Here is a 21,513-nt window from a genome sequence, read left to right as displayed (position 1 = left end):
ACAATTCCAGTGGTGCTGATGTGTATTCACCCATTGTCAGTTAAATAAAAATTTATCCAGTTTAAAAACAAACACACAAACTTCCCAAAATTCCTGAAGTATTTATATCGTAAGTAAACACTAAAGTAGGAGCTGATGTATATATGATGTGTTGCTACCAGTCAGCCCTTTAAAAAGGTTTCTAAGTTTAGAGTTGCTGGTGAACTCCTTTGGCAGGATGAATGAGTTAGCTCATTTGATCTAGCATCAGATTTGGTGTTTCTTCCTTCAACTTTTGTTTCCCCTATTCACTTACAAAAACATTGCAAATTTCTTCAGAAAATGCTGCCTTTTTTTAATTGGTTCCAGTTTTCCTAGGAGTAATGAAGCTGATCATCCTGAAGAGAGTGTGGCCTCTCTCACATCGGGAACAGTGACGGAAGATGTTTTGGGAGATGGCATTTCTTCATGCAGTGATCTGTAGAACAGATTATTTTTAGTACTGAATGAAGGAAAAAAAAAAACCCTAACTGAAGAATTGTAAAATAATTTAAAATTAAAACATAAAAATATTGGAATGTGGATAGTTCTCCCCAGGTAGTTTTTGTTCTGCAAGAAGGTTGTAGAATCACAGTTACTTTATTTCAGAGGTACTCGAAATGGGGAAAAATATAACACAGACCATTAAGTTTCTTTGAAAATGCATTCTGAAAATTAGTTCTGTAAAATAGCATAGTTAGTTTGTGGTAAGATGTTCTGTGTTCTTCATATATGAAGTTTTGAAATTGCTGCATCAATGCAAAACTAAATTAATCCCTAACTTTGAAATCATTGTGTCCATGCCTGTATTGCCAATATCATTGTAATAGTTGTAGGAGACTTGAAAGACCAGAAGTTTTTCAGGAGATTTTAGGATTATTTTATTAGCATGAAAATTTGTTCAGTGGGGTAATTTTTTTATAGTTGGGGAAGTGCATAGGGAACCTGAGCATTTCATTGTATCTTTCTATTTTAGGTACAATAAAGTTGGCATAGCTCATGTCCTCCTGCACTCTCTTAGCAGGGAGAGTGAGCCAGAGGAGCAAGAGCAGATGTGTGGTGGCTGATGGAAGCTGAGTTCTGAAAATGTTGTAGTTAGGTTAGGTTGGGTTAGTGCTGGAATGTTTCCTTAGGGTTGGCTACATCCAGATAACCTTGTTTAGTGCTTAGTTTCTGGGGGAAAAAAAAGCTATGGTTGGAAACTGTATCTTTTTAATTACATCTCTGCCAATTTATGAAGCTGCTGTTCTGGATTGCTCTGGTCACCCAGTAAATACATTTGTTACATAGTAACAGAAATATTCTGTTTATTTTCTATGAAGACCTTGCGGATCAATTTCTAATGACCTACTAGAAAGTTTGGTTTTATCTCTGGATGTGGGAAACATTCTGGAAAGTGTAAGATCACCAAGTGCTCATGTAATTTTGAGAAAAACATTAGTTGCCTTCTCTGCTTTGCAGGCAGAAGGTGTTTGATGTCTTAATGACTTCTTGTATGATTAATGTCTCTGTTCTGTTGTGTTGTAATTAGGATGAGGAGTACAGCAGCCCTCAGGAACTTCAGCAGGCTCTCCCAAGGTTAAGAAGAGGTCTTTAGATAACCTATAGACCATTTGGTTACATGTCTTCTGATGATGGAAAAGGTCTTTTTCATCCCCTGGTTAGGGGGAGCTGTGTTAAAGGCTTGAGATGTCTCCTATCTCCAGATGGTTTTTAAGAATTTGTACTTGATGGGGTGCTGAGGGACAGTAACTTGGCTGTTTGGAGTAGTAAGACAAAAGCAGTATCTTTGCCCTCTCTGAGTGCTATAATGTTGTGGGTTTTTTTGTTGTATAGATGGTATTTTGGGGAACAGAAACTGTAGGAAAATGTCTGGTCAAAAATTTTGGCAAATCAACAGCTGCAGAGACTATATATTGCTACTTTTGAATCATAGCCCTGTCAGTTTTAGTAAGGTTTAAGTGAATCAGATATTTAATCATATTAAATTTGGATTTTTAAATTATGCAATTGCAGAGATTTGTTAAGTCACTTCCAGTACAGCTGAAGCTATTTTATCACTGTTTATTGCTTCCTCATTACTCCTGTGTTAACATACCCAAACAGTATTACAGCAAGGTAGTAATACAATTCTCAGATTAACTCTTCTACCTGGATTGTAAAGGCATTTATAGAAAATGGGTAGTTTCCTTGTTCTTTGCATTCACCAACATCCTTCGATAATCTGATATAAATTTGTTTTGATATACTATTTATTTATGAAAATGGCTACTCTTTTAAGTAGCTTTGAGGAGTCTCTGGTCTCAGCTGTCATTGTGTGCAGTCTGTCTACTTTGAATGTGTATCTCTTTTTCTCATCTGGTGTTACATCAATTTAACAAAATGTTATGTAAATATACACATACCTAATATAAATATCTATGATATTTTTATTTTCATGTTTGTTTTTTTTTTCAGCGTGGCACTACAAATATCAAGTTTATTTGAAGTTAAAGATTCATTAATGTCTTGAATTTATATACAAAATGTTGAAAATACATAACAATTTCAGGTGAAAACAATTTTTCTTATGTCTTTCTTACGGAGTGTAGACTTAATAAAGCTATATGAGAGTTCTCCATTTGAAGAGCCTTGCAGAACACTGATGAAGTACTTGGATTAGATTTCAGTGCTGAAGGATTATAAAACATTTGAAAGCTATGAACAGGCATAACATCTTTGACCTTGACTGAACTTTGGCCTTCTCTGTGGGGTGCAAGACTCAGTTCTATAGGAACAGTTTGCTGTTCTATTTTTATTGCTACCATCATTCTCCATTCAAAGAGGGAGTTGTATCTTGAAATTAATGAATGGTTATAACAGGATTGACTGAAAGCAGCTAGAAGGGTGTATGCATACCGTTTAAATTGTGCTATTCAGCTGTTCTTTCTCTTCTTCTTCATTTACCTTCCTCAGTTTCTGAATAGAGAATGTACTTAGAAAAGCACGTAGGAATGCACAAATGCATCTGTATCTTCCAAATGAAAAGTGAAACTTGCATTTAGTAGGTTGCATAATTGCAAGGATATAAAATGGACATGAAAACCTGTACTAATTTCTCTGTCATCTTAGTATGTCCCAGTTTAATTATTACTTACAGCCTGTTTCAGAGACTCATATTTGTTCCAGAGTGTTTGAAATCCAGCACAGTTTTATTTTAGAGACACAGTATTGTAAGGAATTCTTCCTTATGAAGATTATTTTGAAATGTTAATGTTTTTATGAAATAGAAATGTTTGTACTGGGTCTGTAGTCCATGAGGGCTTTTGGTGTTTCCTACCTTCCACGTTTTCGCCCCTTAAATCTCATTATATGACAGCTGAAGATAGTATCACCTTAAAATATTATTTTCCTTAGAAGAAACTGGTGCAGCGGAGGTCAAGGGAAATTAATAGGGATCTTCTGTATCTGCAAATATAACCTGTTCTAGTGAGCACTACTAAGAAGCTTCTTTCTTTGTAGCATGTTAGGATTTCCTCTGCTGGCAGGTGAATATATTATCAAGTATCTGTTCCATAATGACATCTCAAAGTTTTTTAAAAACTCCATGATTAAATAAATCTATCTCTTATAAAAATTCTAAGATCCAATTTTAATGCCTAACTTGGTGTTCTTCCATTCTTAACTTTAAATTGAATTGTTTTTCTTGAATTGCCTTTCTGCATATAGAATTCTTTCTGAAATGTGTGAAGATAATAGGTAAAAAGGGAGGACAAAAGACCACTGCTTTTTTCAGCAGATTTTGAAATTTTATTTTTAAATGAAATTTTCGTTTAAAACACTGGCAGTTTGACGTGTATTTGAGATATATCTAAGAATTAAAATATTAGCTCTGTTTTTATTTTATTCTTTTCTTTGGAAATCCACACAGCATTTGAGAGATATTATTTGATATACTATATATATTATTTGAGAGGTTTAATATAATTTGATATTATATTATCTCTTTCTCAGTCAAGCTGGCTACTATTCATCTGTGTTCTGGGTGTTCTAAATATGTGGGCCTCTTCATAAACTGATGTACCACTTCTGTGATGGGACTGATAGCAGTTACTGGTGTGGGGTACTCCATGGTCTACAGTGTAGGTATCTGCTCCAGCATGGTCCTCTCCATGGGCTTCAGAGAAGTACCTTCTTCACTGTGGTCCTCTCCATGGGCTGCAGGGAAATCTCTGTACTGGTGCCTGAACCACCTCCTCCTCCTTCTTCTCTGACCTTAGCATTTCCTCACACATTTTTTCCCTCAGTTCTCACTGCCTAGGCAGCATTTTGCACTTTCTTAAATACACTTTTGCAGAAGCACCACCAGCTTCACTGGTGAGCTCAGCTATTTCCTGGAGTGGGAAAGCCCTATCTCTTCTTGCAGACACTACCCCTGCAGCCTCTACCAAAACCTTGTCACTGACACCCAATACAGTCAGATGGAGGGGAAGAATGTAAAGGAATGAAAAACAGGTCTACAAATGCAGAAATCAGTTTTGTTTCTTACCATGGTTAACTTCCTTATTTCTTTTAGTATCAACTCAACTACAGTAAATTTTGTGGTTATTACTTCTAGACAAATGACTTGAGCAGTTTTCTGAAAGATACACTGAATATATTGGAAGGACAATGTAGAGGGTGTTTTTGATCTCTAAAAATCAGATAGAGGGAGATCAGGCTTATATTTTTGAACTCTTGCAAGATGGAAAGGGGCAAAGAGCAGTGCAGATGAGTAATTGGTTTTTTGGCTGTGTATGTGTTGAAAATACTTTTGTTAAATTAAGAAGCACATTGTTTGTGTACTATTCCTTCTCACCCATTAGTTTTGAATAATCTAATTATTCATCTTGCCAGAGTATTTTTATTTCCTCCTGCCTTTTTACTGAACAGCCTTGTTGAGATTCGAACTACAGTTGAAGTGATAAGAAACTGTTCTCCTGTCACTGAAATTGTATCTTCTTTGTCATTATGGGTTATGTTCCTTTTTGTTTAGTATTTGCAACTTCTTGCATACCACTGCACCCTACTAGTGACAAATACTGTTTGATTAAGTATTTATTTAGTAAGTCATAAGGAACATCATTTACTAAACAGTGTGAAATGTTTCAGTACTTTTGTTCCTGCGTGGCAAATCAAAGGCCTTTGTGAAAGAACCAACATGTGCATTTAATTTTCAAATACAGGCAGAGTAGACATCTTCTAGCTGCCTGGACTACTTGGATGTTTACTGGCCTTTGTTTTTCAGTTTTTCACCGTGAGATATGTTTTTTAGGCTTTGTGCAGTTTCTCATGTAGTTTTGCATCCTACATTGATCTGTATTGGTGCCTGAAGCTTGAAAAAAGCTGTCATTATGCTACACAAGCTGATGCATGGATGTGCGCAAGGGCAGGCTTGATGTTGCATCATATAAAGTATTTTCATATAAAGTATATATCATATAAAAGTATTTTCAGTTTAATAAGTTTAGTGTAATTTAGATACCCACTCTACAAACACTTTCACACTTTCTTAAATTTTTCTCAATTTTTTGAACATAGAGTAAGCAATTGATTTTGAAGGGACAAAGCTTAATTGATCCAGAGTTTTGTTTTATCAAAAATGACAATTAAAGAAAATATGAAGAATTCTTAGTAAATAATATGTGAAAATTCAGTTTCATGTATAGTTTTTAAAACAGTGCATGAGAAATTCTTTTTGTCTTAACCAACATTATGTTTCCGTTCATTGTGATGTGTTTTCTGTGATGTCGTTTTCTGAAATGGCATATTTATTTTTTTTTTAGTGGTCATTGGCAGCTCTGAAAACTATGGTATTTTAAAATAGCATTATAACAAGTATTTTTAATGACATACTAAAGTTAACTTTATATTCTATTATTTCAGTTGTTCATGGTGGACAATGGAGCAGATGACTGGAGAATAGCCATGACTTATGAGCGTATTTTCTTTATCTGCTTGGAAATACTGGTGTGTGCTATACATCCCATACCTGGAAACTATACATTTACATGGACAGCCCGGCTCGCCTTTTCTTATGCTCCATCCACAACAACAGCTGATGTGGATATTATTTTGTCTATACCAATGTTCTTAAGACTGTATCTTATTGCCAGAGTTATGCTTTTGCACAGCAAACTTTTCACCGATGCCTCATCTAGAAGCATTGGAGCATTAAATAAGATAAACTTCAATACCCGTTTTGTTATGAAGACTCTCATGACAATATGTCCAGGAACTGTACTGTTGGTTTTTAGTATCTCATTATGGATAATTGCTGCATGGACTGTCCGAGCTTGTGAAAGGTAAGGTTGCTTTGTTTGTTTAGTTCTTTCTGTCTTATCTTTCTATTTTCTCTCTTGTTTTTACTCTTCAGTTTTGGAGTTAGGGGACCTAAACACTCAATGGAATAGAGCTTCTAGATCCTTGATATTACGAATGTTGATTCTGTCACATATTGTCAGAAATGCTTTGCCTGTTAAGCTGAAGGACTTCAGCAGTGCGGTTTGTGCCATGCTGTTTACTGTAGCATTGCAATTTGATATCAGTGTTTTGGTATAACTTTAGGCATGTTCACTAAAACGGTGGATGGATAGCATAAAATGTCTTTAAAAGTAGTTGTTGATATTCTGCATTGATACTAGCTTTAATTTATTTTGTTTGTAAGTTAAATTTATTGAGGATAAAATAGATAAAATAGCCATGTAAAACTCCAATGCAATATGAGGGGTTTTTTGGTTGTTGGTTTTTGTTTGTTTGTTCTTTCTAATTTGAGTTTGTCAAAAAAAGAAAAAGAATGCAAAATACTCTTGGGGAGTTGGCAAGATCAAAAAAAGGGAACATGCAGAACAGTTACAGTAATACAACTTTTTTCTTCCACTAAAAATCAGAACAAGTGCATTTGAGAGGGAGATTTTCATTAATTTCAGGTAGTTTTCCTACCCTCTCTCCTACAGACTTCAGTGTAGGTGAAGAATAAATTCCTGTCAGTGCTAACAGCTTGAAATTTAGTTTATCAAACACAGCTTTAACAAAAAAGAAATGAGCTTCTGATTGGATGGGATTGCTTAGGAACATGAGATAGGACAATTAGAATGATTCTTTATGAAAGATTTAGTGCCTGGGACAACTGTTAGATCTGGAGTGAATTTCTCCTTACTTCAGGTGGAAAATCTTCAACTTATTGCAGGGTGTCCTAGGAATAGGGAGAGAGATTTGGGAGCACCCCATTTCATAGTGAGGAAGGTGACATGAAAGAGCATCATTATCCATGCCTCTATTTAAAATCTTATAGAGGCAGCTCATGGGTTGAGGCAGGCGAGTTGACCATTTGAATAAAGACCACTGTCTTAATGGTCATCTGACTGATCACTTGATAGGCATTGAGCTGAGGCAGGACGTGTCTTTCTCAGTGCCTTAATGGCTGTACTGTTAGCTCTCAGAATGCTAATTATAGCAAGTGGGTTGATGAGCAAGGTATTTTCCAGAACTGCAGTTTAAGGTCATCCATGAGGGCAGAATGTAGTTCAGATAATGATGGTGGACAGCCAGATGAGTATAAACGGGTTGGAAGGGCTTCAGAGTAATCTGACTGAGGGAGTTTGGGAGTAAAAAGTGGGAAAGTACGAGTTGTTGCTGTGGACACAATGCCAGAAACTGTTCCTGTTTTACTGCCCTATGTTTGTTTTGAGGGGAAGATTAATTAACATAGGTTTTAATACCTGCTTTTTCATTGCCGGTATCAGTGTATTGCTGTCTGTCTTATGTGGGCTTCATAATGAAAATCAAAGTTTTTATTGGATCTAACTCCATAGGTGTTTGTGTTTATAACATTTTCAAGGCACACTATGTAGAGCAGTTATGAATATGTTACTTTCATGTATGAATTATGAGCCCTCTAAGCAAATTGCTTTTTGCAGTTTCCCATACTGATTCTGTTACTGAGATAGCTCTGTGCAAGGTCATCAGTTGTTTATAGCTGTTAAAATAGAAATATTTGGTTTATAAGAAAGAAAAAAGAAAAAGTAGAGCATTATGTCATTGAAAAGTGATAAATTTGCTTTGCTCTTCTGGAGGAGACCTATCTCTGCTGTAAGAAGCATGCTGCTTTTCTAGGTTATGTAGAAGGTAGTCTCTCTTGCTCATCTCTTATTTTTTTCTGTGCAAAGGAAGAAAGTACCTTGCCTTCTGAATGCACAACATGGCTTTAACGTGCCCATGTGTCAGGGAAACATGAGCTGCATGTGCCCATGTACATCCAGAACAGCTCATGTCATGTGCCTGGAGTTACTGTGGATTTACAGCGGCAGAACTGGGAACAAAAATGGATTTTCTGCTTCCTCAGCACATTTTTAGCACCATTTTTGGTTCTGTTTGTACCACTCTTAACTTCTGGCAATGAAGTTAGTTTAGACTGAACAGTTCATTTAGGCGTCCTTTCTTCTGCCCATCAGTTTGTGATATGTATTCTTTCCTTGCTTTAGCAAGAAAACCAACCAAAGAAACAAAACACATACACACAAATCCATCTGTGTGTGAAGGTGAAATCCTTTTCTGCTCTCTGCTCATTCTTGTTTTCTACAAATAAGTAAACATGGGTCTTAATTCTTGGAAATACTATTCCCTCACAAAACTTCTATTAAGCAGGTCACACATGAAAACTGCTAGGCAAATGTTAAGTATTTATTTGGTACAAGAAGGTGGATGCATCTGCTTGTAATTCAGTTGTAATTCATGCAGGAGAAAAAAAAAGAAAAAGTTTCTTAGCTAATCTGATTTCCTTGCAGTACGTGTTTAAATTCTTTGCTTGGCTTGAGGACCTTATGTTAGATTGTACACTGTATGTATAATCCCAAGGCCACACTTGACTGCATCGAAAATTGCCTTTAGCAGTTTCTGCAGTGCCAGTGTGCGTATTTTTACTGGTAGTTAAAAAAAAATAACAAACAAAACCAAGACAAAACAAACAAAAAAACCCCAAACAAAACAAAAAACCAAAACCACCAAAACCAACCAACCAAACCAAGTCTGAGTATTTAGTTTAAATCCATTTTTAGCCCACAAATGCTGAAGCAATGATGTTTTTTTTTTTTTTCTAGCCAGTATGTCTAATTACTGTCAACAGATCAGATATTGTTTATGTGTTGATAAATGCTGGCTGTTTGTCACAGTTTTTTACCTTCTCTTGGCTCACTGGATCTAAAATGTACTAATGGCAGTCATGTTTCTCCAGTGGCGGCAGACGTTAACTGTTAAATATTCAATACAAGAGTGAGCAAAAATGACCCATCGTCATCTTGACTTGAAGCTGTGCAATGAATGAATGCTTCTCTGCCTTCTAGCCTTAATTCCTGGTTTTGCAGACTGAGTATAGATTAACAGTAAATGTTAGGCTATTCTTTTATAATACTTATCTCTCAAAGCAACTCATAACTAAAAACTGATGTAACTGGTTGTATTTTCATTGCAAATGCTACTGACAGACAACAGATCTATTGTTCTATCAAACAATGAAGGCAATAAGGCAGTCTGTCACAGAAGTACATCAGAGAATGTCTGATATACATAAACCAAATGCAAAAAAGAACAATTGATCCAAATAAGAAATTGGTTTCCTAAATGTATCTGGAAACACTAATAGTTAAATGATGGGTTTTTCAGCTGCTTGAAAACAGTTTATGTACATTTAATAGAGGAAGCAGAGACACCTAATGTGTGTAGAGCTTGATTTCTATTCTTCTAAATTCATATTGTCCTTCTGTTTGGAACAGTGTTGTTTGTGTTTTCTCAGCAAAAGAATTTTGGGAATACAAGTAAGAACATATTCTTCAGTTTGTCTGGATTTCTAGGATTAGCCTTATAGACATGGAAAGTAATAATAACTGGTGCAATAATGGGTATAGTCATCCCCTCACAAAAATGTATCAAGCCAAGATAGATGGGTTTCTAGTCCGAAAATAGTAGACCCAACTTGGGGGAAGGGAGTGCAAAAGACAAAAAGTTGAATTAAATCTGGCAAGAGGGGTCAAGGACAGCAGAAAGAGCTTTTTCAAATACATAGCTGATAAAACTAACACCAGAGGCAAGGTTGGCCCACTGGTGAACGGGATGGGTGCCCTGGTGACAGAAGATACAGAGATGGCAGAGTTATTGAATGCCTTCTTTGTCTCTGTCTACTCTGCCGGAGGCAGTCCTGAAGAGCCCTGTACTCCTGAGACCTCAGATGAAGTCAGGTCACTGGAGCAGTTTGCCTTAGTCGACGAGGAATGGGTTAGGGACCAGTTGAGCAATCTGGACATCCATAAATCCATGGGTCCAGATGGGATGCACCCGCGGGTGCTGAGGGAACTGGCAGAAGTCATTGCTAGACCACTCTCCATCATCTTTACCAAGTCTTGGGAAACGGGAGAGGTGCCTGAGGACTGGAGGAAAGCAAATGTCACTCCAGTCTTCAAAAAGGGCAAGAAAGAGGACCCGGGTAACTATAGACCGGTCAGCCTCACCTCCATCCCTGGGAAAGTGATGGAACACCTTATCCTTGATGCCATCTTAAGGCATGTCAAGGATAAGAGGGTTATGAGGGGCAGTCAACATGGCTTTACCAAGGGGAAGTCATGCTTGACCAACCTCCTAGCCTTTTACGAGGAAATAACAGGGTGGATGGATGATGGCAGAGCGGTGGATGTGGTCTACCTTGACTTCAGCAAAGCATTTGACACAGTCTCCCACAGCATCCTCATAGCTAAATTGAGGAAGTGTGGCCTGGATGATCAGGAAGTGTGGCCTGGATGATCAGGTAGTGAGGTGGACTGCAAACTGGCTGAAGCAGAGAAGCCAGAGAGTTGTAGTCTATGGGGCGGAGTCCAGTTGGAGGCCTGTATCTAGTGGAGTGCCTCAAGGGTCAGTACTGGGACCAGTATTATTTAATATATTCATCAATGATTTAGATGAGGGAATTGAGTGTACTGTCAGCAAGTTTGCTGATGACACTAAGCTGGGAGGAGTGGCTGACACGCCAGAAGGCTGTGCTGCCATCCAGCGGGACCTGGACAGGCTGGAGAGTTGGGCAGGGAATAACTTGATGAAATATAACAAGGGAAAGTGTAGAGTCCTGCATCTGGGCAGGAACAACCCCAGGTTTCGGTATAGGTTGGGGAACGACCTGTTAGAGAGTAGTGTAGGGGAGAGGGACCTGGGGGTCCTAGTGGATGGCAGGATGACCATGAGCCAACACTGTGCCCTTGTGGCCAAGAAGGCCAGTGGCATCCTGGGGTGTATTAGAAGGGGGGTGGTCAGTAGGTCGAGAGAGGTCCTCCTTCCCCTCTACTCTGCCCTGGTGAGACCGCATCTGGAATATTGTGTCCAGTTCTGGGCCCCTCAGTTCAAGAAGGACAGGGACCTGCTGGAGAGAGTCCAGCGCAGGGCAACTAAGATGATTAAGGGAGTGGAGCATCTCCCTTATGAGGAAAGGCTGAGGGAGCTGGGTCTCTATAGTTTGGAGAAGAGGAGACTGCGGGGGGACCTTATTAGTGTATATAAATATATAAAGGGGGAGTGTCATGAGGATGGAGCCAGGCTCTTCTCAATGGCAAACAATGATAGGACAAGGGGTAATGGGTATAAACTGGAACACAAGAGGTTCCACTTAAACTTGAGAAGAAACTTCTTCTCAGTGAGGGTGACGGAACACTGGAACAGGCTGCCCAGGGAGGTTGTGGAGTCTCCTTCTCTGGAGACATTCAAGGCCCGCCTGGACACATTCCTGTGTAACCTTATCTAGGTGTTCCTGCTCTGGCAGGGGGATTGGACTAGATGATCTTTTGAGGTCCCTTCCAATCTCTAACATACTGTGATACTGTGATACTGTGATACAAGCACAAAAAACTGTCCTTGCTTACTTAAAAAATATATTCTTTTTCAGGGTCATCTAACTAGAGCAGGAAAAGTTTTGTTTAGGTTAAATTCCATTTTATTTACAGAGGATTTATACATACAACAGTTGTATGAGAACACAGTGGAGTGGAAAAGCTCGTGTAGTTCCAGTGTCTCATAAGAATGGTGAGCAAAGTGAAGACTGTTTCTGTAACTTCAAAAGTCTGAAGAGAATAAGAATACCTACAAAGGAGGACTTATCTTCATTCAAAGACAAAATGCCTTTTTTTTTTTAATTTTCTTTCCTATTAATCTCTAATCTGTAAAACTTCATTCAGGGAACAATCTTTTTTCTGTTCAGCAAAAATGCTTGTACACACTCCAAATTCTTTCAGATCAGAGAGAATTTATGGATTTTTTTATTATTATTTCATTACTGGATACAAAGACACATCCTATGGTCTTTGCATTTTTAAATGCAGTAGTTCATTTTTTTCCTTCCCATTTTAACCAACACCTTAAACTATTCAGAATATTTTGCTGCTAGAGGAATCAAAACTATTTGCCACAATTTCTTAAAAACAGTCGTTAGAAAATATGATCATACTGAAGCAGAAATCAATTTCTTATCACTTCAAACTAAAATTTCTTGCTTCAGTAGCTTAACATACTTGAAAAATGCACCTTGAAATGGGGATTTAGGCTATACTATTGGTTTTCTTTTGGTTCTTGATCTGGGTATCCAGCCACAGCGAGGAGTTTGGGTTATGGTTGTCGCCTCAGTGCTAATAAATGGATGATAATGCTGACTGAGCTCTGACCTTATACATTAAAAAATTTCTTTTATTGAGAATTTATAATTCAGTCCTAAAAATTCAAGTCTTCAAGGTCAATTATAGGGGATAATGTGAGGGGAATTGCACAGTTGAAAGAAGTGGTTATATGGAGGGAAAAATTAGAAGGTTCTTTTTAAATATTTTACATGTTATTTTCCTTTTCTGTGCTCCTTCCCCTTGCTGTCGCAATACATGCAGGTTTTGGTTTTGGTTTTGGTTTTTCCTTGGGTAGTTTTTCGCCTTAAGAGGTTCAAAATCAGCGATAGTTTTCGCTACAGTTATTCTTTAGATGGTATGTGATTTGTAGCAAATTGGTTGTAAGTATTGTAGAGACATCACAGTAGTGGCCAGCGTACGCTTACAACTTCTGCCTTCTGTTCCAAGGAACTCAACCTTAGAATTTATTTTTAAGAGGTTTTATATAGTAAAAAAGATGATTAGGTAAAGGAAGTGGCAAAGTGGTATAGGGAAGGACATTCAGCTTTCTAAATTCATGCAAGTGACAAGGCTGTTCCCCATTTTGGCCCAAAACACAGAAATTCTCATACCCTGATACTAGTATTTCTGTAAAGTTTCAATGATATTTCTGGACTGAAACACAGACATCTTTTTCACTTTTATTTGTATTGATTGTCGTGGTTTAAACCCAGCTGCCAGCGCAGCCCCACACAGCCTCTTGCTCGCTTTCCCCTGGTAGGGTGGGGGAAGAGAATCAGAAAAAGTGAGAAAACTCAGGGTTTGAGGTAAAGACAGTTTAATAGGTAAAGAAAAAGCTGCACACACACACAAGCAAAGACAAACAAGGAATCCATTCACCACTTCCCATGGACAGGCAGATGTTCAACTATCTCCAGGAAGGCAGGGCTCCATCATCTGTAGCGGTTACTTGGGCAGGCAAAAAACATCACTCTGAATGTTTCCCTGTCCTTTTAAAACTAACTTAACATGCTGCTGATGACACCATATGGTGTGGATATCCCTTGGGTCAGTTGGGGTCAGCTGTCCTGGCTGTGTCGCCCAATTCCTTGTGCTCCCCCAGCCTGCTCACTGGTGTGGTGGAGTGAGGAGCAGAAAAGGCTTTGCTTCTGTGTAAGCACTGCTCAGCAACAACAAAAACATCCCTATGTTATAAATACTGTTTTCAGCACAAATCCAGAACACAGCCCAATACTAGCCGATACAAAGAAAATTAGCTGTAGCCCAGCCATAACCAGCACACTGATATATTTTAAATATTTTAATAAAAATACATTACACTCTAACATTTGTAATATACTTTAGACGTTTTTATTTGGGAAACAGTCAGAAGAAATGCATTATGATTTGTTTCTTACAAAACCCTTGTTCTCCTTTTTCCTCCCTTGTTATCGGTGGGGAGTGTATGTGTTCCTGAGTTCTCAGTGTTCCCAGACACATAGTACTCCCTAACAGAGAATTTGGAATTAGGGCCATAATACGTGACTTTATTTCTTAATCTTTATACTGTGCAAGTGTTGGTGTGTGTTATCACCTACACTCATATACTTCCAAAAACAGTGATGTTATACTAGTTCAGAGCTCGTAGGCTGATCAATCAAGAACATTCCTGAATTAGAAAATAGAACATGAATCTACCTTCTTTTTTTTTTTTTTTTTCTCTAAAATAGATTGATAGGCAAGATTTCTTTTTAAAGCCTTGTTCTATGTTAAATGAAATCCGTTGGTAAAATTCCTACGAGTTTCCTCAAGTGTGGTTCATTGAATGTTATAGAAAACTGAAGCTATCAGTGCAGTGTGAATTGGACAAGTATCTGAGATTATCTAAATTGCAAGACTCTGGGTCAGGGGCTGTCTTTTGTTCTGTGTTTGCACACTGCTTAGCAAAGTGGTATCCAAGAATAACACACATATGACATTGCAGTAACAATAAATGTAATAATTTCTAGCGAGGAGGGAGCTATCACTTGTGAAAACTGCTGACGTTAGATGAAGACTTTAGTTTTGATACAGTGGTTTAAGACAAACTGTTCAGTTTTGATCAATACCAATCATGCTGACAGCTTGTACTGAGAACACTGCCCAGACAGGAGTAACACAATGCTAGCTGGCTTGTTTTCCCTGCAAAGACTTCGCTGCCCAAATTGGAGAAGGCTGGGTGAGAGGCTCTGTAGTCTCTCTTGCAGAGGGGAAGCTGTGTTCATGCCAGTCTGAAATGGGACCTTAAAACCCACTAGATAGTAGGGTCAGTTAATTATACTCCTATTAGGTGTGTGCAAACACTGCACACAGCACAGTGAACATACATCAGGTTGAGTTGGAATGAGCTGGCACTAAGTTAAGGTCTCTGTGCTATACTTGCTTGCTAAGCTTGGCAGCAAAAGAGACCTGTCATTACAAAGGTGCAATGAGAGTAAAAATTACTCCAAATCTCCCAGAGTAGCAGCTGCCCCAATTGGGTAAGAGCAGAAACAGTAAGAGATGCTGTCCTTGCCATGAGGCTTACCGTCTGTTTTGGAACCTGATGCAAAATCTGTAAACGCCACTGGAATTGCATTGACTTCAAAATCTTTGATGAAAGAGCTTGAATGATTGCATCCTGACTCTGTAATCATGCAAATCATGCCAAGTTGTTGAGATAAGCCTCTGGTAAAAACGTAAGTATCAGTTGTAAGGAATTGCATGCAGGTCTGAAAACAAGTTTTGCAATGCTAGGAAGTAGGGATGCCTGGCAGAAAAAAAAAAAGCAACCATTGTTACTGACATCACCGTGCATGAAAATTGATGTTTTCATCACCTTGGAATATCTATCTATGTCAGTATGCATTTGTATGAGAAACAGGGAGAAGGATGTCTAGCAATAACTATGAATAAAACAGCTATTTGGTTTAGGGGGTTTGTGTTGTCTTGTTTTCAAAAGTCTTATTTATTCCATTAATTCATTAAATATTCACAAATAACTTTGACTTGTAGAAGACTACTTCCAGGGTGAAAATAGCAGTAAAAAACAGTGTATGCTGTCTTTGAAACAATAAAACACATTGTAATGCATAAACAACAAATGACAGATGTAACGACAGGACAGATTTTTATTCATATTAATGTTAATGTATTCTTCTGTCATAATCATGATCCCCTAGAAGTGTAAATAAATTATTCACTTATTATAAACTGAATAGAATTCATACTGTGGGTATGCCAGGATTGCAGGATCATCTCCCAGTCTTAGGAGTGCAATAATGTTAATCATTGCTTATTTTGTTATGATGATATAATAAAGCAGGCTGTGATCATCTTAAAGAGTGTTCTTAATAATCATAAACTTGAGTAGATACACATGTAGTTACATAGTATTTATTGTGTCTATTGGGCAGTCTACATTAAAAATATTTTGACTTGTAGGCAACTTTGGAGTACAAAGCAGAAAGGTTTTAAAAACATGGGAGTTGAGAGTTGTGTGGGCTTAACAAATGAACATGTTCTTTTAAAGATCAGGATTTTGTGTAAGATGATTAAGAAACTAAAACCTAGTATCTCTGCAATCCAGGGGTTTTCACTTACTACAGCTATTCTTTTATTTCCTTGCCTGTAATTCTGTGACCCCTTTTTTGGGGTAGGTTATTGGGCATCTTCAGCAGATGCAAAGAGACTTTGCAAGCAGGGTTTGCAGAACTTAAAAGTGTACAAGTAAGTTATTACTTACTAACAGACCTGAAATCTAGCTGGAGTTTAGTGATGTACTAGATTAAATGTTAGGACACTCATCACCCCAGTTAGACAGTAGGTGGTGAAGGTCTGGTGTCCACAGCAACCAGGGGCAGTCTTTTCCACTGCATTGCCACCTCCTGCTGCACTGCTGGCATTAACAGATAGTTGATCCTCCCTGGCCCCAGCCAGACCAACCAGCCTGACTGGCCGCCTGTTGGTTTCTTTGGGGGGGGGGGTGTTGTTTTTTGGTTTGGGTTTTTTTTCCCATTAGGACTTCATACCTTTCCATGATAGGGTGTAGTTCCTTCTAGCTATGGTAAAATTTAGTAATTATGACCCAAGGCACTGCTAGCTTATGCATATCCATTTTGGAGCATGGTCTTCATTTGCAGAAAATTAAACATTTGCACCTTGATGCTTAAGCAGAGTAGCTGATCTTCCGTTTCATTTCGTCCTTGTATCTTTGGTTGGCTGTTTCTGTCATAGTATCAATAGCAGGCCAACAAAGATATAAAGGACAGAGTTTCAAAGTAATATGCTTCTGGTCAGCTGAGCAAACAGTTGCATAGAGATGTGACTAAAAATCTTTAAAAAATGGGGCGTAGTTCTCAAAACATATACAGGTTGAAGCCACGACCAGGTGATCTCATGCTATCATAAGCTAAGTCAGCTGAGCCATGAAAGTCCATGTTCAGGAAGAGGTACTGCATGAGTAACTGGTACTAAATTATCTCAGAGTTAACAGTTCTGTGATATGGAAGTGTAATTTTTTTTATAAGACTTAAACCAGTGCCTAATTATTATCTTTAAAGTCTATGGTCTTTTTCACAAATGTGAAAGATAATAATACAAAAAAACCTAGAAGTACCTTGTCTTTGTTTGCAAAAAGGACTATGAGCCAGTAATGGTTTTGTGCCCTTAATTGCTTCATGCCAGCTGACTCGTGCTGTCTGAATGCTTTTGAAATGAAACAAAATAACCAGGAGTCAAAGGACATTGTTCGCTTAGCTGCTGTGTAAATGTTAGAAGTATTTGATGTAAAAGGAAGAAAAAAATATTTTAGTTCCATTGCAGCTTGATGCTGATTGAAGGGAGAGGAGGATATTGGCTGAATATGTTTTGGCTTGTTTTCTGTTGGTGCCATTTCTCTATCCATAGTGTAGTATGGATATAGGACATGAAATCTAAAGGGGAGGAGCTTTTCCCTCAGTCCAGCTCTGGACTGAGAAGGATGGTATGAAAGGATGGTATGAGAAGGCATGGAAGGTATTTTGGTTAATAATCAGTCATGTCAGACAAGTCGGTGGCTTTAATTTGAATTCAGTATTTGGCTATATTTGACAGTTTGTTGTGCTCTGGCATGCAGTCCTTGTCGCTAAACTGGGGACATGAATTTGATGGATAGACCACACATCCATCAAAAGAATGGAATAAGGAATTGGCTGGATGGCCGGCTGCACTCAGAGAGATATGGTCAATGGCTCAATGTCCAACTGGAGATGGATGACGAATGGTGTCCCTGGGGTCAGTGTTAGATTCGATCCTATTCATAGAATCATAGAATAGTTAGGGTTGGAAAGGACCTTAAGATCATCTAGTTCCAACCCCCCTGCCATGGGCAGGGACACCTCACACTAAACAAAGCCACCCAAGGCTTCGTCCAACCTGGCCTTGAACACCGCCAGGGATGGAGCATTCACAACTTCCCTGGGCAACCCATTCCAGTGCCTCACCAGCCTCACAGTAAAGAACTTCTTCCTTATATCCAATCTAAACTTCCCCTGTTTTAAGTTTTAACCTTAAATGATGATCCTGCCCCTCTACTCTGCTGTTATGAGACCCCACTGGAATACTATGTGCAGTTCTGTTGTCCTCAACGTAAGAGGGACATGGAGCTGTTGGAGCAAGTCCAGAGGAGGGCCACGGGGATGATCAGGAGTCTGGAGCACCTCCCGTATGAAGACAGGCTGAGAAAGTTGGGGCTGTTCAGCCTGGAGAAGGCCCCATAAGGTGAAGACCCTATAGCTGCCTTCCAGTATCTGAAGGAGGCCTACAAGAATGCTGTAGAGGGCATCTTCATCAGGGACTGTAGCAAGAGGACAAGGGGGAACAGGGGAAGTTTAGGTTAGATATAAGGAAGAAGTTCTTTACTGTGAGGGTGATGAGGCACTGGATCAGGTTGCTCAGAGAAGAAGCGGTAAATACTCCATCCCTGGCAGTGTTCAAGCCAGGTTGGACGGAGTTTTGAGTGACATGGTCTAGTGTGAGGCATCCCTTACTCATGGCAGGGGGTTGGAACTAGATGATCTTTAAGGTCAAAATGTTCTCTGATTCTCTGATTCTGTTGTACATCTGAGGGGGAAACTTAAAACATGGGTTTATAAAACATTGTACACCAACTGGTGGGTTTGCAGTGGGGTAGTGGTAGGAGAATGTGGAGTTCGCTCTGATGTGCGTTCTCTTTCAGGCTTGCTTTTGATAGTTACAGAGGAATGATGTTAATCTTTGTCCTGCCTCTTTCAGCCACTGCATAGTTTTTCCTTAATAAACTGAATTCGTCAGTTGTGTAGACACTTGGTGTAATTGGCTTCACCTGAGAGTTATCCAGAATGTTTTCCTTTCTGACCATAGTGTCAGTCCAGGGCCTGAACTGCATTATTTCTGGGCATGCAGAATATGTGGGAAACAACCTTGCAAAAATTATTTGCATTAAGTAATAGTCTTCTAATAAAAATGATTTATCACTTCACTGAGTTTCAGAAATAAGATATTTTATGTTCTAATTCTTTGCATTAAAGGTGATCTCTTATGTTACTCTACACTTTAAAGATTGCAGCAGATGTGACCTGCAAAGCTTCCCACAACCTGGAATCACAGGGGTACTACATTGCTTGAAATTAAGTAGTGAGATTTCAGACCAAATATTCATGCCCAAATGTCTTTTCCTTTTGACTTTGTTTTTAATCATCCTATTTTCAGAAAATCATCATACGCCTTCTGACTAATGAGTTTCTAAAATTGTAATCGTGACTGTTTAAACTTTGGTGTTAAATTGCAGCCTTTCACAGTAGATTCTTTCCAAGGTATTCAAAAGCAAATTATATGTTACATTTAGTTAATATACCAAAGATGCTTGTCAGCTTTCAGTCATACCTGCAGCATTCATTTTCTTCCTTTTCCAAGCGTACCAGCATTTAACAAAAGTTGTGCTTGATAATTCTTGATAATACTGCTTTTAGAGCGGTATTTGCTCCAACAGTTGAATATCCTTGTTAGCAGATCACATTGGTTGCCTTCCTCATTCTCTGTGTGCTGGGAGGCAGAAGACCTGCTGACACAATCAGTATGCCACAGCAGGACACTCTTGTCCTTCAGTGATTGTATTTCTGATATCAAGGACTATGATTTCTCTTGATTTTTTTTTTTTTAAAATGAGATCTAGCACAAATAGTTGGCCAAGAAGCAGATGCCATGGTCTCTGGTGTCTGCTGGAAATGCAACAATCTGCACTAGGGATTACACACTTATCAGTTCATTTTTACTTTCCTTAAAAGGGAAATAAAGAATCAGACTAAAATAATGTTAACATGGTCTTAATAGGGTCAGCCCTAATGCTTTGCTATTATTCAGGTAACCACAGTAGTTTTGCTTGTAGTATAGAACATTGAAGTGAAAGTTTTAGTATACCAACAAAAGTATGTGAAATATATGCGAACAATTTATAAATTTACAAAAGTATTAAAAAGTGGAAATTTTTAGTGGAAAAAAAAGCATTATTTAATGATATAGAGGATGTTCTGGTTATTAAAGCATGACATAGAGAATCCATGCTACAGTTCTTTTGTGACCTTGAACAAAGTCACTTAAATTCAGTTTATTAAAGCATGACAAAGAGAATCCATCCTACAGTTCTTTTGTGACCTTGAACAAAGTCACTTAAATTCAGTGTCTATTCCATGCAGGGAATTGTGTTTACTATTATTGTTTGCTGTGGTGTCCTTATACTGAAAAAAAAAAATATTTTGAATTTTCCTATTAAATTATAATTAATTCCTATTAAATTATAATAATTTCTATGAAATTATAATGCTTTTATATTGTTTAAAATTATTGTACCAGTAGAGGTACCTCGCTATACCCATTCTGAGGAGCAAACAGAGGGGTGTGAAAATACAGGAAATGCTGTTAATTCTGTATGCTTGTATTTTGCTTTCTCATGCTTTGGGCGAAGATACTCAGAAAACAGACTATCTCCTGTAGAAGGCTGTGTGGCTCTACTGCAGCTCTACCCCTACTTCTCTTCAGTCAGAACTCCTGAACCTAAAGGAGTAATTGACTGAAGCTGGGTGGCATGGGAAAGCAAGACTGTAGATCTCATGTATTTTCAAGGGATTTTTAATCCATATAAATGGATGTCCTCTTTGCCTTTGGGGTCTCATAACTAAATTTCTTGAACTCAGAAGTTGCAATCTAGAGAAACCTGATTTTTTTCTTTTAAAGATGGAAGATAATTTTACTTTTAGTCACATCTTTTATTGAGTTCTATAAAAGGTAGCACTCAGGTGTAGTTGAACGCTTATAATTCAGTCTGTGTTAAATATGCCTTGTTTATAAGTTTTTATAATGAATGTTTTGTAGCTGCAGAAAAATTACACTTAGGAATGAAGTGGTCTGAACTCTACAAGAATAACACACATCTGCAGTTCACTGTCTACTCCTGTTTTAACTTTCCCAAACTGAACATCTTCTGCTGAGTATCTCTAACTTGTTTATTCTTTAATGTCATGGGCTTTTGCTGACAGGATAAGATGTCTTTGACCTGTAACCTGGTAGTCATTACTCATAGGATTAGCGTTAGGTTTAGGGTTAGGGTTAGGAGTTAAGGTTAGGGTTAGTGTTAGGGTTTAGGGTTAGAGATTAGGGTTGGGGGGGAAGTCTGTTTTTGTTACCTGTCTTGATGCTTTCAAATTATAATCTCAGTTACTTTTTATGAAGCATGGCAGCTGAAACAGTTAAGATAACCAGAAAAGTTGTAGCTTCGCAGTCACATTTGAAATTCTACAAACGCCTGTGATTTTTTTTGTTT

General features: G+C 38.2%; 1 protein-coding gene across 1 annotated transcript in view; it reads left to right on the top strand.

Annotated features, from left to right (window-relative positions):
• KCNN2 (potassium calcium-activated channel subfamily N member 2) overlaps positions 1–21,513 on the top strand; it is a gene marked incomplete at both ends in the record, with an annotated part of 55,889 nt that overhangs the window by 14,478 nt on the left and 19,898 nt on the right. Inside the window, one exon of the mRNA XM_080637699.1 lies at positions 5,923–6,341. Within this exon, the coding sequence (XP_080493825.1) occupies positions 5,923–6,341 (419 nt within the window). The remainder of the gene's footprint in view (positions 1–5,922; positions 6,342–21,513) is intronic.

Source organism: Psittacula echo (assembly GCF_963264785.1).
Source record: "Psittacula echo genome assembly, chromosome: Z".
Lineage (NCBI taxonomy): Eukaryota > Metazoa > Chordata > Aves > Psittaciformes > Psittacidae > Psittacula > Psittacula echo.
Note: the sequence above shows the minus strand (reverse complement) of the source record. Positions and strands in the feature narration are given on the sequence as shown.